This window comes from Ovis aries, chromosome 3, assembly GCF_016772045.2.
Source record: "Ovis aries strain OAR_USU_Benz2616 breed Rambouillet chromosome 3, ARS-UI_Ramb_v3.0, whole genome shotgun sequence".
Lineage (NCBI taxonomy): Eukaryota > Metazoa > Chordata > Mammalia > Artiodactyla > Bovidae > Ovis > Ovis aries.
Window position 1 is genome coordinate 85,044,907 of NC_056056.1, and position 27,645 is coordinate 85,072,551.

The window sequence follows — 27,645 nt, forward strand, 5'->3', positions numbered from 1 at the left end:
CTGAAGAGTGTTTTCTTTAAGTTACAAGATGATAGTTCTCCACTTAATCAGGAAAGAAAAAAAAAAAAAACCTGTCCTTTCAGCGCTAAGATCTGCAGTAAGAGTTAATCTTCCATCTGTGAAATTGTGAAAAAAGAAAACAGAAATTCATGCTAGCTTTGCTGTTCCACCTCAAAGTTGCAAAAGTTATGGCCACAGTGCATGGTGAAAGTGAAAGCTGTGCAGTCACGTCTGACTTTTTGTGACCTCATGGACTACACAGTCCATGGAATCCTCCAGGCCAGAATACTGGAGTCGGTAGCCTTCTCCTTCTCCAGGGAATCTTCCCAACCCAGGGACCAAACCCAGGTCTCTCACATTGCAAGTGGATCCTTTACCAGCTGAGCCACAAGGGAAACCCAAGAATACTAGAGTGGGTAGCCTATCCCTTCTCCAGGGGTTCTTCCCAACCCAGGAATCAAAGTGAGGTCTCCTGCACTGCAGGCTGATTCTTTACCAACTGAACTATGAGGGAAGCCCTAGTGCATGGTGGGTGCCTGCTAAGTTGCTTTAGTCATGTTGGACTCTTTGTAACCCTATGGAGTGTACCCCGCCACGCTCCTCTGTCCATGGGATTCTCCAGGCAAGAATACTGGAGTGGACTGCCAGGCCCTCCTCCAGGGGATCGTCCCAACCCAGGGACTGAACCCGCCTCTCTTAGGGCTCCTGCATTGGCAAGCAGGTTCTTTACCACTATCACCTCCTTGGAAGCCCACAGTGCATAATAAGTGGTTCGTAAAGATGGAAAAGGCATTAAGTTTGTACAATAACATATTTTGAGAGAGAGACCACATTTACCTAACTTTAATTTCAGCTTATTATTATAATTGTTCTTTATTATTAGTTATTTTGTTCATCTCTTACTGTCCCTAATTTATAAATTAAACTTTATCAGAGGTAAATATGTATAGTCTACAATGTCTGATTCTTGGCAACCCCATGGGGTATAGCCCCCCAGGCATCTCTCTCCATGGGATTTTCCAAGCAAAAATACTGGAGTGGGTTGCCATACCGTTTTCCAGGGGATCTTCCCAACCTAGGGATGGAACCCAAGGCTCTCACACTGCAGATTCTTTACCAACTGAGCTAGGGTTCGGTAATACTGTGATTTCAGACCACTGGGGGTCTTAGAAGATACCGTCTCAGTTAAGGGAGGATTGCTGTATTGCTTTCCCAAGTATCTCTCTTATACTCATGAATTCTTGAGAACTTGCTGATTTTAGAAAAATACTCCCCTGCACACTTAATTTTATTCTGTGGCATTCTATTTAGTGGGGTTTAAATTTTGAGAAAAAAAATTCTGCTTGGATTTCTACTGATAAAGGCCTAAAAGATGTGTTAACTCATTAGTGCAAGCTAAAATGTAAACCCTAACCAAAATTTCTGGGAACCACACCCAACTTCCCCAGGAGTAAGGCAGAGCCTGGGGAAATGGGGTGGTAAGGAAAGGGAGGGGAAGGGGATGGCATGTGTTGAACCCATTCTCTGTGCCGTATACTATTTGGGGAACTTTATTGTAATTGTGTCATCTAAAGAATATAAACAAGAGTATGAAAAAGAGGTTTGAAAAGAGGTTAAAAAAAAATTCTTTGGCTATCTTCACCTACCAAGTACAGAGTCATATCTTAGCAGAAGCCGACAATGACAGATTCCAGGAAGGACTAGGGTGGAGGTGGCTGCCAAGAACAGTCACCTCTTAGGAACTCTCACACCTCCTCACCATCCCCTCCCCACCCCTCCAAACAGGTGGCTGAGCTTTTGCAAGACTTGCCTAAATAATCAGTAAAAGAAATAGTGTGTTTAATTTCGAAGAAAAAGCCTGATGTTTTATATGATTATTTTTAATTAGCTATTTTCTGGAGGTTGATTAAATTTGGAAATAATTGCACCTTGAGAACATTTAAGAACCTCAGATCGTAAACCCAGGGCTGCCTCAGGAATTTGGGAATGGGTTGTCACCCTGTAACCAATTGCCAGTCCTGAAAACAAGTCTCTGTTGTCTCCAGAAGAGATCATGGTCATGCAAATTTTTTTAGTTCTCTGCCTGGAAAGAGAATCCCATCTGGCCAACTTCTCTTTTTTCTCCATTTTCTTGTATGAAATATGCAAAACACAAGTGCTTGAGCCACCAGAGCAACAGATTATGTTGCCTGTGTATTGCAGATAAAATTGAAACACGGCAAGAAGTTAAAACCTGCCCTTGGGAGAAGCATATAAAAGATACTTTATTTACATAATAGTATAAAATTTTTAATAAGTCCAGTATAGAAATGATTATGAGGAAGAAAAGAAAATTGCCAGTTTGAAAAGTGCAGTCCAAAATAAACTTTAAAAGAAATAATTGAAGAGTCTAGAATATTTAAAACTGTGATGTGAATTCATTTTACAAATTTTTAAAAGTTAAGATTTTTTAATATTGTTAAGATTATGTGTCTACCTTTCAAAGCACTTTCATACCTATTATGTTATCTAATACTCATGCCTATAAGGTAGGGAGAGAAGTTATTATTAGACTTAATTTATAAAAGAAGAAACTGAAGCTCAGAACAGTTTCACCCAAGGTAATATCTGAGCTGTAGTTGGAACTGACTCTCAGGTCTTGATATTCAAAATTCCTGGGCTCTTGCCACAATATCTCATTGCTTTTGTTCTGTCCCTGAAAATATAAACTAAGTAATAAGTTAATCATAGAGCAAGCTCTTTAATTAATTATATTTACTAGTACAAATTTAGAAAGGCGTTACAGTGTGGTGGTTAAGAGCATGGGCCGCTTACACTACTTTCCAGTGTGACCGGGAATAAGATACCAGTGCTTTTGCTGCCTCGGTTTAGTCATCAGTTAAGACTGGACTAATAAAAATACCTACCCTATAGGGATTTTGAAAGCAATAAGTGATTTTTAAAAATTATTTATTTATTGGCTGCTCTGGGTCTTTGTTGCTGTGCCATGGTTTTCTCTAGCTCTGGAGAGTCTGGGCTACTCTCTAGCTGCAGTGGGCAGGCTTCTCATCGTGGTGGCTCCCTTATTACAGAGCACTGGCGCTGGGGTGCACATGGACTCAGCAGCTGCAGTTCTTGGACTCCAGAGCACAGGGTCAATAGTTGTGGCACGTGGGCTTAGCTGCTCCAAGGCACGTGAGGTCTTCCCAGGGCTGGGACTGAACCTGTGTTCCCCGCATTGGTAGGTGCGTTCTTATCCACTGGACCATCAGAGAAGCCACGCAAAAAGTGATTTAATACATGTTAAGCAACAGACTGGTTCCAAATAGGAAAAGGAATACGTCAAGGCTGTATATAGTCACCCTGCTTATTTAACTTCTATGCAGAGTACATCATGAGAAACGCTGGGCTGGAGGAAACACAGCTGGAATCAAGATTGCCGGGAGAAATATCAATAACCTCAGATATGCAGATGACACCACCCTTATGGCAGAAAGTGAAGAGGAACTAAAAAGCCTCTTGATGAAAGCGAAAGAGGAGAGTGAAAAAGTTGGCTTAAAGCTCAACATTCAGAAAGCGAAGATCATGGCATCTGGTCCCATCACTTCATGGCAAATAGATGGGGAAACAGTAGAAACAGTGTCAGACTTTATTTTGGGGGGCTCCAAAATCACTGCAGATGGTGACTGCAGCCATGAAATTAAAAGATGCTTACTCCTTGGAAGAAAAGTTATGACCAACCTAGATAGCATATTCAAAAACAGAGACATTACTTTGCCAACAAAGGTCTGTTTAGTCAAGGCTATGGTTTTTCCAGTGGTCATGTATGGATGCAGGAGTTGGACTGTGAAGAAAGCTGAGCGCCAAAGAATTGATGCTTTTGAACTGCGGTATTGGAGAAGACTCTTGAGAGTCCCTTGGACTGCAAGGAGATCCAACCAATCCATCCTAAAGGAGATCAGCCCTGGCTGTTCCTTGGAAGGAATGATGCTAAAGGTGAAACTCCAGTACTTTGACCACCTCACGTGAAGAGTTGACTCATTGCAAAAGACTCTGATGCTGGGAGGGATTGGGGGCAGGAGGAAAGGGGGACGATAGAGGATGAGATGGCTGGATGGCATCACCAGCTCGATGGACGTGAGTCTGAGTGAACTCTGGGAGTTGGTGATGGACAGGGAGGCCTGGCGTGCTGCGATTCATGGGGTCACAAAGAGTCGGACACAACTGAGCGACTGAACTGAACTGAAGCACCTGATACAGTGCTTGGCTAACAATAATCATTCAATAGTGTGAAATATGATTGTCTTTGCAAATTATTTTTTATGTTTAGATTATTGTGGTAAGCATTAAAACATTAATCATTTTAAATAACTGTATTGAATTTACAAACTAATTTTATGTTTCATTTACTCCGATAAGCCTTGAGATATTTTAAGTAGCTCTGTATGTGTTGTATTGCATGGATTCTAAAAACCTTGCAAATTAAGACTGAAAACAAATATCTCTTTTTACTGTCTCTAGCATGTGCTGGTCAGGTATGAATAAGTATCTCTTTTATCTGTTAAGGATCAGAACTCAGAATCAAATTAAATAACCTAAAGTCATCACAAAGCACTGCAATTTACCCCCCCTCTGAATCATCCTAGTCTAAGAATAATGGAGATTTCAATACAATTTTCAACAGCCTTTTATCCGTTCTGAAATATGGCCAAACTCACTTACGTTGCTCAAATACATTTAATGTGTAGAACACTATTTAGATACCAGTTACCTTTGAGTAGACATTACATAGCAGACTTTGTTCCTGCCCTCAGGATTCAGTACAAAAATGGGCAAATGAATACTCAAGAGTTATTGATCTTTTTGTGTCAGATGACAAGGATGCTCTCAGCAACTTGTGAAGCCAGGTGGAAAGAACTCAGGAACAGTTTGAAGAGGATTATGTCAGGTAAATAAGGGATTATTTGAACATTGAAAAGAATGGAAACTCTAACTGATTTTAGCACACTGAATTTCCAAAGTCTGTGAATCCATAGTCTTGGGGGTTGGGACAAAAAAAAAAAAAGAGAAATTCAGGCCAAAGCAAAGGAAAGATTAGTAAAAGAATGCCAACCAAACAATCAATAAAATGAAAAGGCAACTTAAGAAATGGGAGAAAATATTTGCAGACTATATATCTGATAAGTGATTCATATCCAAACTCATAGAACTCAGTAACAGCAACAACAACAAAAATCCCATTCAAATGGGCAGAGGAACTGAATAGACATTTTCCCAAAGACATACAAATAGCCAACAAGTATAAGACAAGCTGTTCAACATCAAGAATCATCAGAGAAATGCAAAACAAAAACCACAATGAGCTGTCACCTCACACCTGTTAAAATGGCTATCCTCAAAAAGACAAGAGATAATGAGCGTGGTGAGGATGTGGAGAAAAGGGAGCCTTTGTGCACTGTTTGCAGGAATGTAAATTGGTGTAGCCACTATGGCAAACAATGTGAAAGTTCTTCAAAAAATTGAAAATACAACTGTCCTATGATCCAGCAATTTCACTTCTGGGTATATATTTGAAAGAAATGAAAGCAGAATATCAAAAAAGATATCTGCTCTCTCATGCTTATTGCATCATTATTCACAATGGCCAAGACATGAAAACAGCCCAAGTGTCTGTCAATGGATGAACGGATAAAGATGTGGTGTATGCACACAATGAAATACTCAGCCGTAAGAAAGAAAGAAATCCTCCCTTTTGTGACAACATGGACAGACCTTGAAGGAATCATGCTAAGTGACATAAGTCAGAGAAAGACAAATACTACAATATAAGATGTCACTTACAGGAGGAATCTAAAAAAGCTGAACTCCTTAAGACAGTATAGAATGGGAGTTACCAGGGGCTGGGGATGTTGGTCAAAAGGCATAAATTTGCAGTTAGAAAATAAGTTCTGAAGATGTGATATACAGCATTGTGATTATAGTGAGCAATACTGTATTATATACTTCAGAGTTGCTAAGTGACTAGATTTTAAATGCTCTCACTACAATCAAGATATAATTATGTGACCTGATGGAGGTGTTAACTAACACTATATTTATATATATATATGTAATCATACTGCAATGTAAATATTAAATCAGCAAGTCATAAGTATACCTCTACAATGTTATTTGTCAATTATATCTCAATAAAAAAGAAGAATGTCAGATAATAAATTTTCAATGAATGATGGAAATTGACCATATTGCAACCCCAATGTTACAGTTAATCTAATCAGGGATTATCTAAATCAGTTCTCAAATGTCAGTGTGCAGCAGAATCACCTAGATGCTTGTTAAAACACAGATGGCTGGATGCTGTCCCCAGAATTTAGCAGTTCTGAGGTGGTTCCCAAGAACTGGCTTTTTTATCAAGCTTTCATGTGATGCTTGTTCCAGAATCATACTTTGAGAACTATGGTTGTAAACAGTAAGATGATGGGTTGTTAAGGAGCGGATTATTCACACACACACAAAAGGTTTTTAAAACAAATAGTTAAAAGGGAAAAAAAATTAATCAGAATGGAAGAAATTACCAACATCTTCTTGACTAAATTCAGATACTGTTCACATTGTTATCTAGTCCTGGAATCTCGAGATCTGAAAAGGGCAGGCCTTCCCTGAAATGCCAGGCAAGATCACATCTAAATTTTAGGAACACTTTAGGACCAAGGACTCTATTTCTAAGTCCACTATTAACAGACTTGTTCGACCTTGAGCAATAACTTGCCTTTTCTTTTTCTTTTTTTTAACTTGCTTTTTCTTTAGTCTCTATCTGCATTAGTTATAAAATTAGGAATTTGAACTAAGTGTTTTCTGTGGGCCTAATGGCAGAGTGTTATAAAGCCTAAAGAAGTTTGGCTGGAAGAAATGACTGCATACTGCAGCTCTGAAATCAGAAAATAGCTATACAGAGACACCATCTCTAGTGAAAGCTATTTTTATAACATTGCATAAGGGATTTCTTTTTCTAAGAAAGTTGCTTATCTTAGCATCTTAGCAATATAGATTTTAAAAGAATGTGAACAAGAAATGTTGTAAGACAGGTTTAAAGAGTCAGTGTTGCTGCAGCCACTCTGCTTTATATAGGGGGCTAGGAATTGCTTTACCCTGTGGAAATAAATAAGTAAATAAACAACTTGTCACTTTCTTTCTAGATGTAAAACCATAAGCCACTCTTGTAAAATTTTGTGCAAGGGAGACTAAGGGAGACTTGGTCAGGGGAAAAAACAGTTTCTTTGCTACCAATTCTCTTTATAATCAATGCAGTTTCTGTGGAGCCCATGTTTACCTCCTTTATAGATTCTCCATTCCAGTCTTGAGATCATTCTGAGAAATAAATGGAGTTGGAGCTATAATGGGCATCATTTGAAGGGTCTTCAAAGGAAAACACCTCTCTCTCTTGATCACAACAAGGAAATCACCACAAGGGCCACCAGAAATACACAGTAATACATAGCTCCCATCCCTGTAGTCCACTGCTAAGCATGTAGAAAGCTAGAAATATTGAGCCTTCCATATGCGTTGACTATCTCGGATCTGCTGTGCTCATTGTGGGTCATGTAAACTTCAAGTGAATCCCAACTTCTGGATAAGAAGGTTACAGCTATTAAGTGTTGATGTGAAACCTAAAAGCACCTCTACTGGATTTCTGTCAGAAATCCTGCAGAAAGTCAACCATCTGGGTTCTAATTTTCTGTACAAGGTGAAGATCTAAGTGACTTGAATTAACCTGCCCTGTGCTCCATCCCTGAGGAATACTTTGTGGTTGCTTTAGACTTCCTGGAACTTGTGGACCTCAGAAGAATTTTTCGGTTCAGATAATCCGTCTAGGGCTCTGATTTATCAGAGAGTAAAGCATCTGCCTGCAATGTGGGAGACCCAGGTTCAATCCCTGGGTTGGGAAGATCACCTGGAGAAGGAAATGGCAACTCACTCCAGTACTCTTGCCTGGAAAATTCCATGGATGGAGAAACCTGGTGGGCTGCAGTCCATGGGATTGCAAAGAGTCGGACATGACTGAGTGACTTCACTCTCTCTCTCTCTGATTTATCATTTCAACTTTTGGCTGTCTTTTGAGGTAACCACAAATTAAATTCAACCAAATTTGGGTCCACCAAATGAGAAAAGGGATGGGGGTGAATATAATCTTTTTTCTTTTAGTAATTTTTAATTCAGGTAGTGTTTTTTCCATGTTCCATATTAAGACCTTTTTTTTTTTTTAACTTTGACTTGGAAAAAGTTCTTAGAGCATATTGCTTGGTTAAGTAACCTGAAGTCTAGTGAATTTGCCAGCCCCTTGAGTGAAACCAAATAGGCTTTGATGTAAAGGACAGTAATTATGGAGGCTCCGCTTTAGGAGCTGCTACAGCCTCCTTTGGATCAGGTCTAAATAGCACAGAAAACTGAGGTAGAAAGAGTGTGGTTTCTGCTCAGGTCAAGGGATTCACTGACCTGTCCTTACAAGTCCAAAGCAATGTGAGCAGAGCCTCAACCTAAAATCCATTTAAGATTCCCAGATCTTTGCATGATGTTTGACAAGGGTTCTCAATACACATGTGCCCAAATGTTGAAGGTATTAGACATTCTATAGATGCGGTAATTGGGCTTCCCAAGAGGTTCAGTGGTAAAGAATCTGCCTGTCAATGCAGGAGGCTCAAGTTTGACCCCTACATCAGGAAAATCCTTTGGAGAAGGAAATGGCAATCCTCTTCAGTGTTCTTGCCTGGAAAATCCCATGGACAGAGGTGCCTAGCCGGCTACAGACTGTGGGCTTGCAAAGAGTCGGACATGACTTGGCGACTGAGTGTACACGCTGATGCAGTGATTGCCCAGAGTAGCTTTGCTCTCAACCTGCTGGTATGTCTTTACATTATTCATTTTGAGATTCAGAGGTGAAAGACGGGTGGTGTAGAACTCTGGTTTTAATAATTACAACTTAAACTATCCAGTTATGTTCCGTTCTGCAAAGGGATGTGAGGAAGTTACCCAAGATTACTGAAAAGTTTTTCCGTTTAATGAGACAATCTGATAATTTCCTATTTGTATGTTTGATTCAATAAAAATCCTTCAGAGTAGCCTGGAACCATCTGATGCAGAGTCTGGATTTCTCTACAATAAATCCCTCTGCCAAATGCAGGTGCTGCAGACTTTCTACTGGCGGGAGTGAAGCAAATCGGTAGGTAGAAATATCTTGACGTGGGGGCATTTACCTCTAGGAGTTCAGTCTCGATACGAGTGTCAGCGCAGGAGTCACACTCCTTTGGAGGGTTGTGGTATCACCTAGCAAGACCTGCCAGCCGCATCTGGGCAACAATGTTGGCATTATTTAAAGTGGCAGGCAAGATGTCTACATTCTGATGTGTTTGGATGAATGAGCCAGCCAGGGAGAGGTTGGATGATTGAGAAACAAGGGATTCTTGGTTAAACTGAAGTCTTCATTTGGGAACCAAAAATCTTAGCAAATAATCTCTTGGACTTTGAGCCACATATTTCCCCTAAAAAGTATGCATTTTTTTCCCAGTGAAATTTTGTTGGGGGTTATGTTATTGAGGAATGAACTGAGTTGACTATGTGGAACTGTTATTTCATGGCATACTGTCCTAGAAATCTGAAGACCTGCAAGAGATTTAAAAATTCCAACCCTTGTTGTAACTTTTTTAAAAAGTTGCGATGTTATCAACATGAATCAAGTTTTATTCTCCTGTATAATGGGTGGATGAGGCTGCCAGTTGAAATTCAGATTTATTTCTTTGAATTCTCAGGCATGGTTTGGCAGTGCAAGAACTCTGTAATATTGACAAATTCCATAAAAAATAAATATATGAGGGGAATAAAGATCATCTCTGCAGTTTCTAGCTTTTTATGTGAATTTCATAATGAAAATCCTTTCAACCAAGGAAGAGCAGACCATCTTAATGTGTATGCAATGCAGGGAGGGTGGTTCTCTAAAGGGAAACTCTCCCGGGAAGAAGTAGGGAAGGAGACTGGGCAGACAAATGGAAGATTACACGGTTCAGTGAAATCAGAATCTCTGATGAAACAGGCATTTGGAGTTAGGTGGTAATGAACTAGCGGAGTAAGACTTGGGACTTGGGTAAGGAATAGAGAGCTAAATCCTAGAGACCGCCAGGGTGAAGTGAAGTTCTGGGCATCTTGACAGCAGAGCCTGTCTGTCAGGTGGGAAAGAAGTAGATGACCCAGAGAAACTGGACTTGCTTTCATTTTTCCTTATGTTGCAAATGTATTATATATTACTTTCAGCAAAACTGGTAAGGCCAAAATGATGCAGTTCTGGGAAACAATTTTTTTTGTAAATTTTTACCACATGCTTTGTGAATTTTTTACCACAAGCGATTTCATGAATTTTTACCTCCGCCTCCTACTACTTCACACTCTTATACCATAGCAGGATACTCATTTATCACCCTTTGTCACAGTGAATGTTATAGAGCTAGGAACGGAGGACCGACCAGAGAAAGCCTTCCAGTGTAGACCCACTATTCTGGGTCTGCAGTGTCCAGCTCCTTAGCTCTCGTCTCCAAGGAACTTTGGAATTCTCAAGGGGCTTCCCGGTTGGCTGAGGGGTAGAGAACCCACCTGCCAATGCAGGAGGGGCAAGAGATATAGGTTTGATCCCTGGGTCAGGAAGAACCCCTGGAGAAGGGAATAGCAAGCCACTCCAGTATTCTTGCCTGGGGAATTCCATGGAAAGGAGCCTGGAAAGCTACAGTCCACAGGGTGGAAAAGAACCAAACAGGAATGAGCAGCTAATTACACACAGCTGGGCTGCTGCTTTTAGAATAAAAGCTCAGGGACTTCCCTGGCAGTCCAGTGGTTAAGAATCTGCCTTGAAATGCAGGCTAAAAGAGTTTGATCCCTGGTTGGGGAGTTAAGGTCCCACGGGCCGCAGAACATCTCTGTATGTGCTGCAATGAGAGAGAAGCCCACGGGCCACAACAAAAGATCCTACATGATGCAACTAAGACCTGATCCAGCCAAAAATAAATAAAGAAAATATTAAAATGAAAAAAAGAATAAAAGCCTAGATCAGATGTGCCAGATTGAGAGCCCTGGGGAGAAGTATGTCCAGTCTTTGGCTCACCTGCATTCCATGATAATTATATAATGACAGAAACATATAATTAAAGATATTCCAAAGTGCACCGATGCATACATATTTATTTCTTTGACTTTAAGAAAATGTCCTAATATTTCAAAATTGAAAAGATTTGCAAAATTGTAGAAAACAGCATTTTTTTTTCTCCTTCTGAGGGTGTTATAGCATGCTAAATTGACTTAGCACTGGTCTCATTTTTGGAAGACTTAGTGCTGGTCTTATTTTTTAGAGCATTTAAGGTGCCCAAGTAGAGAGTGGTACCTGCATAGACCACAAACTTGGAAACCTGCTTTTGGGTTCATGAACTTAGGCCAAGGATTCTTTTTTCTAGTACTGAGTTTTAAAGGTAGGAGTTGAATCGTGACTAATGGTCATATTTACCTGCTAAAAACAAAATGCTGAAGAACAAGAACTGGATTGAGCAAGGGGACCTCTTCAAGTCAGAGCCTGCTGGTAGCCCCAGCTGGACCTGACAACAGCCTTACACACTGGTGTCCTTCAAAAGATTAAAGAATGAAGCTGTTGGAACTTTCCTCTCTTGAACAGTCTCATTTTTCCAAAAGATAAATCTGAAACAGCAGCTTACACCCAGTTCTTGGCACGAGGAAACTGGGACGGAGTAAAACAAGTGCTGACCTTGGAGTCAGCTGACCGCTTTGCACTGGGTGATGGAGGGCAACACGCTCAAAGTAGCAGGATCTCAATTTTCTCCTTGGAAAAGCGGGGATACTAACACCCGCTTCATAAACTAAAATATAAGTAAGGAATCTGGGAGATTAGAAATGCTCTTAAAGTGCTAGTTTTCTTTGGCTGTAACCAGACTAGTTTGAGAGTAGAAGCTCAGGGTGGTAGAGTGAGGTCTGTACATTCAGATGTAGGAGAGGGATATGGCAAGATGAGTGAGCTCTGGGTTGATGATTTTGATTTTATTAATAAAAGTCAAAATTAAAAGCAAAAGAGAAGTGGAAATGGGTGGGAGAAATAAAGTGTAAGTAAAGGGGGAAAGGTGGAAATTAGGTGCTCTAAAGATGGATGTATAGAATTTACAAGGGATTCAGTCGACTTCCTAGTGATAGTCAGTCCTTGGGAGGTTTGTGGTCCTGAAATGAAGGTGATGCCTGCTAGGCAACTGTATGGTTCTATAGCACTGTGCAAGTACGCATGCGCAGACACAGAACGAGTACATGGTTGGGATTATCTGAGGCCAGACTTTTTGCAAGGCAAGTGTGGAAAAAAGAGAGAGGCAAGGCAATGCAAAGTATTTTCAAGGGAGTAATCAGAGTGGTAATTATGGAATTTAAGCTAAATAAGGAAAGAAGAAAAGATAGTAGGAGACTTTCCTGAAAATACAAGGGAGCAGTATGAATATTTCCACTTCTGATATGAATTATGTTGCCTTTCCCCTTAGAAAGCCAATTTTGTTTTAAAATAATCATCTTTTTATCTCCCTCACATTAGCAAACTAAATCCAGAAGTTTATTAACAGACTAATACAATATGAACAAGAACAGTTTATTCTAAAATATATGAGTACTTAAATATTACATCAACAAATGAAAGAAAAATAACCAAATGACCATATCACAAGATATGGTATCAGTTATCTATTGCTGTGTAACAAACCATCACAAACTTTGTGGCATGAAACCATTTTGTTACACTCCTGGATTCTGAGGGTCAGTAATCAGGGCAGAGCATAACAGAGACCATTTGTTTCTGCTCCACAATGTCTAGAGACGGACGAAGGAGACTCGAAGCCTGGGATGACTTCATGACTGAGGGACAGAATTTAGCACCTGGTGCTGGCTACCGGCTGGGACCTCAGCTGGACTGTCAGGTGGAAAATCGATGCATGCCTCTCCAGGTACTTTCTCCATGGGTAAATCTGAACTTTCTCATAGCATGGCTGAAAGATTCCAAAAATGAACATCCCAAGAGAAAAAAGTAAAAGTGTGGAAATTTTATGACCCAGTTTCAAAAGTAATATAGTGTCACTTCTGGCATACTCAATTTGTCCAGGCAATCAAAAGATCTTTCCAGGTTCAGGGAGAGATGATACCAACTCCATGGAAAAGGTGTCAAGTGTGGGGGATTGGACATAATGCTGTGACTTCTTAAAAAACATAACCTGTTATAGAAATTGAAAAACTGAACAAATTCAGTATCTCTTGCCATTTAAAAACTCTTAGATGGAAGAAAATAGAAGGAAGGGTATATATCCAAAATTATTGAAAGAAAGATTGCAAAAACATATCTCCACATCCGTGTTCAAAGTAGCATCGTTCACAATAACAGGTAGAAGGGACCCATGTGTCTGCCAACAGATGAATGAATAAACAAAACATGGTATATACATACAATGAAATACTGTTCAACTTTTAAAAGGAAAAAAACTCTGATACATGCTACAACGTGGATGAAAGTAGAATTCATTACACTCTGTGAACTAAGCCAGTCCCCAAAAGATAAATACTGTATGATTCTACTTATGTAAGTTAACTAGAGAAGTCAACCTCACAGAAACAGAAAGTACAGTGATGGTTGACAGACACTGAGGGAAAGGGGAAAACGAGGAGTAGCTATTTCATTTGTGCAGAGTTTCTGTTTTATAAGATGAGAGAGTTCTGGAGATTGGTCGCACAATAATGTGAGTACACTTAGCACCACTGAACTCTACAATTAAAAGTGGTAAATAAAAAGTGGTAAACAGTAAATTTCATGTATGTGTATTTTATCACAATTTTAAAAGGAATTGAAGGAGACTTTCTAGCTGTGCTAAAGAACCCTGTAGGAGGGCTTGTCTGGTGGCTTAGTGGTAAAGAATCTGCCTGCCAATGCAGGAGACATGGGTTTGATCCCTGATCCAGAAAGATCCCACATGCTGTGGAGCAACTAAGCCTGTGCACCACAACTACTGAGCCTGTGCTCCAGAGCCGGGGAGCCGCAACTGCAGAAGCCCATATACGCCCCAGAGCCTGTGCTCCACACAAGAGAAGCCACCGCAGTGAGAAGTCCGCACACTCCAGCTGCAGAGGAGCCCCTCCAGCCGCAAGTGGAGAAAAGCCTGCGTAGAAGTGAAGGCCCAGTACAGCCAAAAATAAATAAGTAAATAAATGAAATTAGTCAAAAGAAGAATACTGTAGGAGATACTGCATATTGGTATGCTCCAGAATGAGTGCACACATGGAAGATCACCAGCTGTTTCCCAGGCTCTCGTGTGGTGAGTGCTCAAGATGTGATTTGGTTTCAATTAAATAGAAGCACTTGTGTGAGGCTTTGACCTGGAACTGAGTCCTCTGTGGAGAAAGGCAGTGTGCAGAGCATCTGCTTTGTTGGGGTCCCCTGGGGCAGAGGTGGTGAGGTTCTGGGGCCCACGGATATAGCAGCAGCTTCTTATGAATTTGGCAGATGACTTCTTGATTCAGCAGGATTCAACATCACCGGTGGCAGCATTCTCAGTTTTGGTCAAGGCAGAGTGGTTATGGGGTCCAGAAGTTGCCTGGGTCCCTCTCCAGCCACTTTAATGAAAAGCCTGGAGGCAAAATCATCATGGTCTGCATATAAAATGATTATAAACAGAATCAAAGTCACTGAGTTTTAAAAGGAAAAGTACTGGAACAAATGAAAGAGTTAAACACGGGACCAAGATTGAAGACAACTATATTAAAAATAAAAAAAAAAAGCTTTTTCTTTTCCTCAGCGATAGTCAAGTAGAAATGTAATTTTAAAGTTCAATTCCAAATGACAATAAAAGTTAACAAGAACCAGGAACAGCCATACAAGAACTGAGCAAGAACCATTCAGCACAAGGGTTCCATTTCAGTTATTTTCTTCTCTGTTACACCTGCAGAATACGTTCCACCTTCTCCTAACTAAAATCAATGAACAACTAAAAGGGATATTATAACAGCATACTTCATGAGGATTGTCTCCCCTGAATTCTCAGTCATAAGAAAACCTATTTTTGCCGGATCAGCTGAGCAAATCAAAATTCAGTTCTTCATTGTTTGCCCTTGTTGCTTTCCATCCCTAGGTTTTTACTGTTTTAACTTCTGCATTAGAGTTGAGAAAACAAAAACTATACACACGGTAAATCAAGGCAAACTTTTTTGTTTTCACACAAAGAAGGTTAAGAGGAAAACAATTCCGAAGCAGCAGTTCTGCCTCAGGGAAAGAAAATTTTAATATAACCCTTATGAAACTGTTTTCCTGGCATTGTCTTCATAAATCATGCATGTATAAGTAGTTTTCAAAGATTTAGGGAAATCAACTGTTGCACAAGGGTTGACAGGATATGTTATTTTGTTTTTGTATTTTTTTCTTTCTCTTTCTTTTTTCAGAGTTGCTAGTAGTTTATTGGACAAAAAATGAAGAGATTTTTCTCTTTATTTCTCCTCTGTCAGAAGCTGTCAAGGAAGAATAGATGTGAGGAAGTTTGGATGCTTTAGCTGTATTTTTCATAAGTAAACTCTGCTTAAGGAGCATGATCAAAATTAGGGTAAACTGCAAGCTCTTAGAGCTTCAGAGCTATATCCATTTCTGCACATACTACAAGAAAGTAGTTTGGAAAATTATCGAGGTATTCCTGAAATCAATGAATTTCAACAGCTTATATGGATGCATCAGGATTTAAAATATCAGTTGATGTCCTATAAAATAGTTCTCTATACTAATGTATCAGTTGAGTCTACTGGGAAGCAGAAACTGAAATGAAGTTAAGAGTACAGGAGGCTTATTGAGAAGTAACATCTGTGAAAGGAAAAAGGAGGAAGCTGGTCTGGGTAGAGAAGCCCTCAGACCACAGTGCAAATCTGCCAACAGCTCAGTCATTGCAATGGGGAGGTCCAGAGAAAGACTGCCCATTAGGGGAGTTCTGCATTGGGTGGAGACTGCCCATCTTTGGTTCCACTATCTTGCTCAGCCATTGATTAAGGCTACCTCAAGTAGAGTGTGACCTTGGCCCGAAAGCTGAAGGAAACTTGAAGGAGTTAACAGCTAGATACTGTCAGTTAACTTCACAGTCCTTAGAGGGAGTCCTTTTTTATTTTTTTCAGGGGGTGCACACTATGCAGCATATGGGATCCTAGTTCCCCAACCAGAGGTTGAACCCACACACCCTGGAGGGGAAGGGCAGTCTTAATCACTGGACTGCCAGGGAAGTCTGAAGAAGTCCCTTCCTGAAGGGGCAACTGAGATACACAGCATCTCCATGTCTCTCATACAAGTTAGCATCAGTGTTACCTGTAAAACAAATTATGTGCTAAGTCCTTACAATTTTTTTAAATTAAAAAAATGATATGGATGTAAAGCCATACATTTTCAGAAATGCCAACTGACCAACTGGCCTGATTTGTTCTAACATTTTCTTTACATACATTCTTGGAAGAAAACAAGTGCTTTGTAGATCATGTGTGTTTGTCTAATAAAATCTAGGGTCACTCCACTAGCCTGGCAGATCATCTAAGCTCTCAGTAAGGTAACAACCCTGATATACGAAGATTGACAGTGGCTTGCTTTTGTAATAAATTTATATGTTGTAATTAAGCCACACACTTTATAGAATGAACATGTAATAAGGCAATAGTATTTTAAAAATCACTTGTCTTATTCAGTTCAGAAAGCATTACCACTTCAAGGTATAAGGTATGACGTAAGAGAAACTCAAAACATTGTTTCAAAGTCCTTATGGATACTAACATGATAGGAATATTAACTATTAGGTAACTAAAATTTTATCCTTTGTCTTATTATTACTATACCACTCCTAATGAGCACCCCCAAAGACACTGAGAACATTAAATAATCAGCCCTCTAGTTTGTCAATATTTATCAAAATTGCAAATATATGTTCCCATTGACCCAGAAATCCTTCTTCAGGGAATTTGTACTCAGATATATTTGAATACAAGCAAAATAATTTTACTTATTCCACCACTGTTTCTAATCAAAGGTTAGGGAAAAGAAGCACATGTCTCCCCCGCCCCCGCCGAAAAACCAAATGTCCCTCAGAAGATTAATAAGATAAATTATTGTATATCTATTTAATAAAATTATATTTATGCTATAAAAACATGAAAGTGTTCTTTATGTATGGATTTGGAGAATTTTTTAAGATAAATCATTAAATGTAGAAAAAAGGTGCAAAACAGTATTTGCTATAATTTGTTAATAAAATAGGAATGTAATAGTATATATTTTTTGACATACTAAAGGAGTTTAGCACTGTTTGAAGCTACAAGATAAATTTAAAAAAATCAGTTGTATTTCTATATACCACCAATAAACAATCTGACAATAATATTTTTAAAATTTACAATAGAGTCAAAGAGAATAAAATATTTAGGAATACATTTAAGAAAAGAAGCAAAAAGTGTGAAAACTATAAAATATTATTAAAAGAATTTTAAAATTATATAAATGGAAAGACAGCTCATGTTCATGAATCAGCAGAGTCAATATTGTTAAGATGGCAATACTCACCAAACTATTCTATAGATTCAATGCAAATCCTATCAAAATCCAAGTACCCTTTTTTTGCAGGAATTGAAAAGTTGATCATAAAATTCATATAGAATCACAAGGGGCTCAGAATAGCCAAAACCATCTTGCAAAAGAAGAACAAATTTGAAGAGCTCATACTTCCTTGTTTTAAAACTTACTACAAGGTACAGTAATCAAGACAATATAGCTCTGGCATAAACTTAAATAGTTTGATGGAATAGAATTCAGAGTCCCAAAATAAACCCTGACATTTATGTCAATTAATTTTCGGTAATGACATTAAGAGGGCTTCCCTAGTGGCTTTTATTCTTTACCATAAGCCACTGGTAAAGAATCCACCTGCCAGTGCAGGAGACATGGGTTGGATCCCTGGGTCAGGAAGATCTTCTGGAGAAAGAAATGGCAATCCACTCCAGTAATCTTGAGCTTCTCTGGTGGCTCAGTGGGAAAGAATCCGCCTACCAATGCAGGAGATACAGGTTCGCTATGTGGGTTGGGAAGATCCCTTGGAGAAGGAAATGGCAACCCGTTCCAGTATTCTTGTCTGGGAAATTTCTTGGATGGAGGAGCCTGGTGGGCTACATTTCATGGGGTTGCAAAAGAGTTAGACACAACTGAGCCACTAAACAACAACAATGACATCGAGACAGTTCAATGGGGAAAAAATAGCCTTTTCAATAAATCATGCTGGGACAACTGGATATTCATCTGCAAAGAATAAAACTAGACCCCTTCTTCACACCATACACAAAAATTAACTCAAAATGATCATAAACCTAAATCTAAGAAATGAAGCTATAACTCAGGAGAAAATATAGGGAAAAATCTTCCTGACCTTGGATTAGGCAAAGCCTTTTTTAGATATTACACCAAAATCACATGCAGCAACAACAAAAATAGATAAATTAGACTTAATTGACTTATAATTTTTTGGTCCTTAAAGGACACATCAATAAAGTAAAAAGACAAATGATAGAATGGGAGAAAATATTTGCAAATCATGGATCTGATAAGGGACTTGTATCCAGAGTATACAGAGAACACTTAAGGCTCAATAATAAAAAGATAGCATAATTAAAGAATGAACAGAGGATGTGAATAGAGATCTTTGCAAAGAAGATATATGAAAGGCCAAAAAGCACATAAAAAGATACTCAACATCATTAGCCATCAGCGCAATGCAAATCAAAAGAACAGTGACATATACCACTCCATATCTACTGGGGCTTCCCAGGTGGCACTTGTGGTAAAGAACCCATCTGCCAATGCAGGAGACAGAAAAACCACAGGTTTGACCCCTGGGCCGAGAAGATCCCCTGGAGAAGGAAATGGTAACCCACTCCAGTATTCTTGCCTGGAGAATCCCATAGACAGAGGGGCCCGGAGGGCTACAATCTATAGGGTCACAAAGAACTGGACACAACTGAAGTGACTTAGCATGCTAGCATGCCATATCTATTAGGATGGTTACAGTAAAAAAGATATATGATAACAAGATATTGATAAGGTATGGAGAACTTGTAAACTTTATACATTACTGGTTGAAATGTATTCAATAAAGTGGTGTCACCACTTTGAAAAACAGTCTGATAGTTCTTCAAAAGATTAAACATAAGGTTACCATATGCCCCAGCAATTCTACTCCTAGATACATACTCAGGAGAAATTAAAACACAAGTTTGCACAAAAAGTTGTACATGAATGTTCATAATAGCATTCTTCAGTATAGTCAAAAAGTAGAAATAATCCAAATGTTCATCAACTGATGAATGGGTAAATAAAATATCCATACCATGAAATATTATTCAATAATAAAAGGAAATGAAATGCTGATATACGCTTAACGTGAAGGAAATTTGAAGACAGTATGTTACGTGAAAGAAGTCAATCAGAAGACCATATTTTGTATGATTACACTGATGGGACTTTACGGAATGGTCAGATCTATGGAAAGTAGATTATTGTTCGCTCTGAGCTGTGGAGGTAGGGGAGAAATGGGGAATGACTGCTAACGAATGTGAAGTTTCTCTCGGGGTGATAAAAAGTATTCCAGAATTGATTGTGGTGGTGGTTGAATAACTGTGAATATACTAAAAACAAACAAACAAAAACATTGATTTGAAAGCTTTCAATGGTGCATTGCATAATGTATGAATTATAACTCAATAAGCTGTTCTGGGGCTTCCCTGATGGCTCAGCAGTAAAGAGTCTGCCTGTAAGTCAGGAGCCCCAGGAGACACTGGGTTCGATCCCTGGGTTGGGAAGATTCCCCTGGAGGAGAGCATGGAAACCGACTCAAGGATTCTTGCCTGGAGAATCCCATGGACAGAGGAGCTTGGTGGGCTACAGTTCGTTGGCTGGCAAAGAGTTGGACATGATTGAAGTGACTTGGCATGCATGCATTCAAAGCTATTTTTAAAAATAACGTATATTTGTACATGTTACTAATTACAGAGTAAAAGAACTTTGTATTGGAGAAACTTGGTTGGCTCCACCTTAACCAAGTAATCAAAATTAGTATCACAGATGACAGGACAAACTGTCATTATGTCCCCATGCTGTGACACACTCAGAATGAAAGATACCACACATATTTGCTTTTCATATCCCAAATGCAAAAACCTGAATCTTACCCTGGGAGAATGTCAGACAAACCCAAACTGAGGGAAATTGTAAGACAAAATGGCCTATCAGCTGTAGAAATGGCAATACCATAAAAGACGAAACTGAGGAGCCACTCCGGAACTAAATAGACACAAAATCCAAGTGCAGTATATGATCCTGCGTAGGACCCTAGACCAGGAACAACCATCTCTGTAAAGAACACTGTAAGGACAATCAGTGAAATTTTAAGAAAATCTATAGATCAGATGATAGCATTGTATCCATGTTAGCTTTCTGAATTTAATGATTTGACTATGATTGTGCAACTATAGTCTTTGTTCTTAGGAAATGCACTCTGACTCACTGAAAAATGGCTGGGGTAGAGGGGGATGATGTGTACAAATGGTCTCGAGTAATTCTGAAGAAATACTATGCACACACTTATGTATGTGTGTGTGTGTGTTTCATTGTATATAATGAAACTAGGACAGAGAGCGAGACAGAGAGGAAATGATAGAGCAAACGAACCAAAATGTTAAAATTGGCTGAGTCTGCATGAAAGGTATATGGGAGTCTTTGTCCTGGTTTTGAAACTTTTCTGTTAAAATATTATATTTGTGTTTGCATCAACACACTCAGGAGGAATGCATAAGAAACTACTGAAAATGGTTATCTGCTAGGAGACTGCAGGGAAGCACTATAGCTGATGGTAGAAAAGACACTTCATGAATCATGTGGATATATTAAATGCAAAGTATTAAAAAAATGTTTTTTAATTAACCTTTGAAATACGTATCATGGTTACTTATATTCAGATATTGAACTTCTGGACTTCCCTGGTGAGACAGTGAATAAGAATCCTCCCGCCAATGAAGGAGACACAGGTTCATCCCTAATCTGGGAAGATTCCATATGCCTTGGATCAACTAAGCCCAAGTACCACAACTACTGAGCCCTCAGTTCAGTTCAGTTCAGTTCAGGCGCTCAGTCGTGTCCGACTCTTTGCGACCCCATGGATCGCAGCACGCCAGGCCTCCCTGTCCATTACCAACTCCCGGAGTTCACTCAGACTCACGTCCATCGAGTCCGTGATGCCATCCAGCCATCTCATCCTCTGTTGTCCCCTTCTCCTCCTGCCCCCAATCCCTCCCAGCATCAGAGTCTTTTCCAATGAGTCAACTCTTCGCATGAGGTGGCCAAAGTACTGGAACTTCAGCTTCAGCATCATTCCTTCCAAGGAAATCCCAGGGTTGATCTCCTTCAGAATGGACTGGTTGGATCTCCTTGCAGTCCAAGGGACTCTCAAGAGTCTTCTCCATCACCACAGTTCAGAAGCATCAATTCTTCGGTGCTCAGCCTTCTTCACAGTTCAACTCTCACATCCATACATGACCACAGGAAAAACCATAGCCTGACTAGACGGACCTTAGTTAGCAAAGTAATGTCTCTGCTTTTGAATATACTGTCTAGGTTGGTCATAACTTTTCTTCCAAGGAGTAAGCGTCTTTTAATTTCATGGCTGCAGTCACCATCTGCAGTGATTCTGGAGTCTAAAAAAATAAAGTCTGACATTGTTTCCACTGTTTCCCCATCTATTTCCCATGAAGTGATGGGACCGGATGTCATGATCTTCATTTTCTGAATGTTGAGCTTTAAGGCCAACTTTTTCACACTTCTCTTTCACTTTCATCAAGAGGCTTTTTAGTTCCTCTTCACTTTCTGCCATAAGGGTGGTGTCATCTGCATATCTGAAGGTATTGATATTTCTCCTGGCAATCTTGATTCCAGCTTGTGTTTCTTCCAGTCCAGCGTTTCTCATGATGTACTCTGCATAGAAGTTAAACAAGCAGGGTGACAGTATACAGCCTTGATGTACTCCTTTTCCTATTTCGAACCAGTCTGTTGTTCCATGTCCAGTTCTAACTGTTGCTTCCTGACCTGCACACAGATTTCTCAAGAGGCAGGTCAGGTGGTCTGGTATTGCCATCTCTTTCAGAATTTTCTACAGTTTATTGTGATCCACACAATCAAAGGCTTTGGCATAGTCAATAAAGCAGAAATAGGTGTTTTTCTGGAACTCTCTTGCTTTTCCATGATCCAGCGGATGTTGGCAATTTGATCTCTGGTTCCTCTGCCTTTTCTAAAACCAGCTTGAACATCAGGGAGTTCACGGTTCACGTATTGCTGAAGCCTGGCTTGGAGAATTTTGAGACTTACTTTACTAGCATGTGAGATGAGTGCAATTGTGCGGTAGTTTGAGCATTCTTTTGCATTGCCTTTCTTTGGAATTGGAATGAACACTGACTTTTCCAGTCCTGCGGCCACTGCTGAGTTTTCCCAATTTGCTGGCATATTGAGTGCAGCACTTTCACAGCATCATCTTTCAGGATTTGAAACAGCTCCACTGGAATTCCATCACCTCCACTAGCTTTGTTCGTAGTGATGCTTTCTAAGGCCCACTTGACTTCACATTCCAAGATGTCTGGCTCTAGATGAGTGATCACATTATCATGATTATCTGGGTCGTGAAGATCTTTTTTGTACAGTTCTTCTGTGTATTCTTGCCACCTCTTCTTAATATCTTCTGCGTCTGTTAGGTCATACAATTTCTGTCCTTTATCGAGCCCATCTTTGCATGAAATGTTCCCTTGGTATCTCTAATTTTCTTAAAGAGATCTGTAGTCTTTCCCATTCTGTTGTTTTCCTCTATTTCTTTGCATTGATCACTGAAGAAGGCTTTCTTATCTCTTCTTGCTATTCTTTGGAACTCTGCATTCAGATCCTTATATCTTTCCTTTTCTCCTTTGCTTTTCACCTCTCTTCTTTTCACAGCTATTTGTAAGTCCTCCTCAGACAGCCATTTTGCGTTTTTGCATTTCTTTTCCATGGGGATGGTCTTGATCCCTGTCTCCTGTACAATGTCATGAACCTCATTCCATAGTTCATCAGGCACTCTGTCAGATCTAGGCCCTTAAATCTATTTGTCACTTTCACAGTATAATCATAAGGGATTTTATTTAGGTCATACCTGAATGGTCTAGGGGTTTTCCCTACTTTCTTCAATTTAAGTCTGAATTTGGCAATAAGGAGTTCATGATCTGAGCCACAGTCAGCTCCTGGTCTTGTTTTTGTTGACTGTATAGAGCTTCTCCATCTTTGGCTGCAAAGAATATGATCAATCTGATTTTGGTATTGACCATTTGGTGATGTCCATGTGTAGAGTCTTCTCTTGTGTTGTTGGAAGAGGGTGTTTGCTATGACCAGTGCATTTTCTTGGCAAAACTCTATTAGCCTTTGCCCTGCTTCATTCCGTACTCCAAGGCCAAATTTGCCTGTTACTCCAGGTGTTTCTTGACTTCCTACTTTTACATTCCAGTCCCCTATAATGAAAAGGACATCTTTTTGGGGTGTTAGTTCTAAAAGGTCTTGTAGGTCTTCATAGAACCGTTCAACTTCAGTTTGGCTGCAACTATTGAAGCCCTGCGCACCTAGACCTGGTGCTCTGTAATAAGAGAAACCACTGCAATGAGAAGCCTGCGCAATGAAGAGTAGCCCCCACTCCCTGCAACTAGAGAAAGACCTCTCACAGCAACGAAGATTCAGTGCAACCAGAATTAAATAAATAAATCTTAAAACACAAAAAAGATATTGAACTTCTTATACAATGGGTGCTTGACTGATGAGGTTATTTCCTCTGGACACAAATTATATAAGTTGTGTTAATAGATAATAAGTAACTTACTTAAGGCAACAGAGAGCAATAAAGGACTTGAGTTGGCCGACCTGAGTTCAAACCAAAATGTAGCTCTTATTCTTCAGTTGTCTGTCCAACCCTTGGTATCTGAGACTAAGAAACCTTGGAGATGTTAGCCTGTTGCTGCTGGGCAGAGGAGCAGAAAAGCGAAACTGGCAGTCAGTACAGATGCTTCATATGGTTTGTCTCTAAACTGAGATCTTGTGGAAAACTAGCCTTTTCCAACTCTGATCTATAATTAAGAGCAGGTAGATTTTGGGCCTTCCGTGATGGTCCTGTGGTTAGGATTCGGCCTTCCAAAGCAGGGTCGGAGGTGGGGGGGCGGTTAGTCTCTAGCTGGGAAATTAGGATCTCACAGGCTGCAAGATGCAACCAAAAAATAAAAACAAAAGCGTGTTGATTTTATTTCTTAAGTGCATTTCTGAGACTGTCGCAGTCAGTTCAGAACTGTCTATGAAGCCACTGTGCTCTCTCTCTATTGGCCTATTGTAGCCGTCAACCCCCTCCTCTGTGTGTAGTGTGTGTTTGTAACGCAACAACAAAGAGTGTATGCATTTAAATTTTAAAATAAGATAAAGAGAGGTGTACCTACTACTCAGGTTAGAAATAGAACATTACCAGTATCTCATTAGAACATTGTATGAAACCTCCCCAGCTGCAAACACTTTTTATTAATATTTTTCTCCTACAATTTACAATATATCCTAAAGATCTCTTCATATACATACATCCTTCACAACCACCATTAGGAGTTTATTATTATTTTAATATTTCATTATATTTTACCACTTGTTTATGAATCCATAAAAATATTAGTTTTCTAATGCTGCATAACCCATTACCCCAAAACTTAGTGGCTTGAAACAACATGCATTTATTGTCTCATAGTTCCTGAGAGTTAAGGATTTTAAAATGGGTTATCTCAGTGTTTCTGGTTCAGAATCTCTCGAAAGATTGGAGTCAAGATATGAATGAGATTTCACTCATCTGAAGACTTTACTGGGAGTAAGGGATCTATTTCCAAGATGGTCCAAGCCTCCATACTGAGTCTGATGGCAGGAGGCCTCAGTTTCTGTCAGTGAGAGCTTCTCCTAGAGGATTGCTCGAGAGTCTTCACAACATGGTAGTGACTTCTCTCAGGATGAGAGATCGGGGGAGAGAGAGAGACACTCAAGTGGTCATGCCTTCTAAGACTTAGCCTCAGAAGCCACATACATAATTTCTGCAAAATCCTATTTTTGCAGGTGGCTATTGCACAAAATTGTCTATTCAACATGGGAGTGGTGTCTATACTGAGGCATGAGTACCAGGAAGTAAGGCTCATCAGTTCAGTTTAGTTGCTCAGTCGTGTCAGACTCTTTGCGACCCCATGGACTGCAGCACGCCAGGCTTCCCTGTCCATCACCAACTCCTGGAGCTTACTCAAACTCATGTCCATCGAGTCAGTCATGCCATCCAACCATCTCATTCTCTGTCATCCCCTTCTCCTCCCACCTTCAATCTTTTGCAGCATTAGGGTCTTTTCCAATGAGTCAGTTCTTCCCATCAGGTGGCCAAAGTATTGGAGTTTCAGCTTCAGCGTCAGTCCTTCCAATGGACACCCAGGACTGATCTTTAGGATGGACTGGTTGGAACTCCTTGCAGTCCGAGGGACTCTCAAGGGTCTTCTCCAGCACCACAGTTCAAAAGCATCAATTCTTTGATGCTCAGCTTTCTTCGTAGTCCAACTCTCACATCCATACGTGACTACTGGGAAAATCATACAAATGTGTGTGTGTGCTGAGTCGCTCAGTCATGTCCAACTCTCTGAGACTCCAAGGACTGTAGCCCCTCAGGATCCTCAGTCCATAGGATTCTCCGGGCAAGAATACTGGAGTAGGTTGCTATGCCCTTCTCCAGGTGATCTTCCCGACCGAGAGATCGAACCCAGGTCTCCTGCATTGCAGGTGGACTCTTTACTGAGCCACTCAGGAAGCCCACAAGTATTGGAGTGGGCAACGTGTCCCTTCTCCAGAGGCTCTTCCCAACCCAGGAATCAAGCCGGGGTCTCCTGCATTATAGGCAGGTTCTTTACCAGCTAAGCTAAGAGGGAAGCCTAGTAAAGCTCATAGGGCCATCTTAAAGGTTGGGTATTACAATAAATTGCATGCAAGACAGTTCTACTTGTTGATTTTGTCGTTGTTGCACTTTATATAATGAATCATATAGTGGGAAGTTTCCTGTCTTGCTCAGGGGTTTTTTGGTCTGCTTTTCTTTTTTCCTTTGGAGGGTGATGGCACATTTATATACTATCAGTATTATTTTTAAAGAATTCACCTAAATTGATATGTGTCTTAGCTCTTTTGGGCTATTATAACAGAATACCATAGACCGGATGGCTTATAAACAGCGAGAATTTATTTCTCACAGTTCTTGAGGCTGGAAGGAGATCTTCAGATTCAGGGTCTGCTGAAAGCCTGCTTCCTGGTTAAGAGAGAACTGTCTTCTCTCTTGTCGTCACACGGCGGAAGGGAAGAGCGCTTTCTCTGTGGTTTGTTACATGGGCACTGACCTCATTTCTGAGGGCTCCACCCTCATGTCCTAACCACTTTCCCAAAACCCAATCTCCGAACACCTTCGTACTGGAGCTTGGGGCTCAGTGAATTTTGGAGGATTATGTACTGTGGTTCATTCATTTTCACTGCTCTATAGCATTCTACAATTTATTTGCCCGTTCTACTGTTTGTTGTTGTTGTTGTTTAGTTGCTAAGTTGTATCTGAAACTTTTGTGACCCCATGGACTGTAGCCCGCCAGGCTCCTCTGTCCATGGGATTTCCCAAGAAAGAATACTGGAGTGTGTTGCCATTTCCTTCTCCAGGGACTCTTCCTGACCCAGGGATCGAAGTCATGTCTTCTGCCTTGCAGGCAGATTCCTTACCACTGAGCCACCAGGGAAGACCCATTTTACTGTTCATGCTATACGAAATGATACAGTGAGGAACTTCTCTGGGATACATATACCGTGGGAATAAATCTATGCCAGTTTATATAGGTCATGCCCATATTCACTTTTCAAGAAAAGAAATAGTTATAAACTGGTTGTAATCATTTATTTTTCACATGGGAGTGGATGACAATTTTAAGTTTTGTTCAACTTCTAAGTTTTTGCTAATTCAATACATGTGAAGTAATATTTTATTGTGGTTTTAACTTGCTTTTCTCTGATTGCTAGTGAGGTGAACATCTAACCATCATTTCCTCTGAAGTAAACCATCTGTCTTGGATACCAATTCTTTTTTGGTTATATGAGTTGCAACTACTTTCTCTTACTTAATGACTTGTCCTTTTAGTTTTTTTATGCCTTATTTTAATTTACAGAGGTTCTTAGTTTTAATAAAATTAAATTTATCATTATTTTCCTTTGTGATTTGTGTTGTGTGTGTATTATTTGAGAAATATTTTCCTACTTTGAGATCATAAAGATACTCTTTATTTTCCTCTCATAATTTTATAGTTTTGTTTTTCACATTTAAGTCTTTTATCCACATGGGGTTGTTTTGGGCAGGGTGTGAGTTAGGGATGTAATTTCATTTCTTTATATACATATTTATCAATTGTGCATATTTCATTTATTGAAAAGTATATCCTTTCCTCACTCATCTGCAAGGC

At 39.8% G+C, this 27,645-nt stretch overlaps 1 protein-coding gene across 2 annotated transcripts in view; it reads left to right on the top strand.

Annotated features, from left to right (window-relative positions):
- Positions 1 to 27,645, top strand: part of SOS1 (SOS Ras/Rac guanine nucleotide exchange factor 1) — a 192,563-nt gene that overhangs the window by 29,748 nt on the left and 135,170 nt on the right. For both annotated transcript variants that reach the window (XM_060412240.1, XM_060412241.1), the window contains one exon: positions 12,872 to 13,001. In XM_060412240.1, coding sequence (XP_060268223.1) covers positions 12,872 to 13,001 — 130 coding nt within the window. The remainder of the gene's footprint in view (positions 1 to 12,871; positions 13,002 to 27,645) is intronic.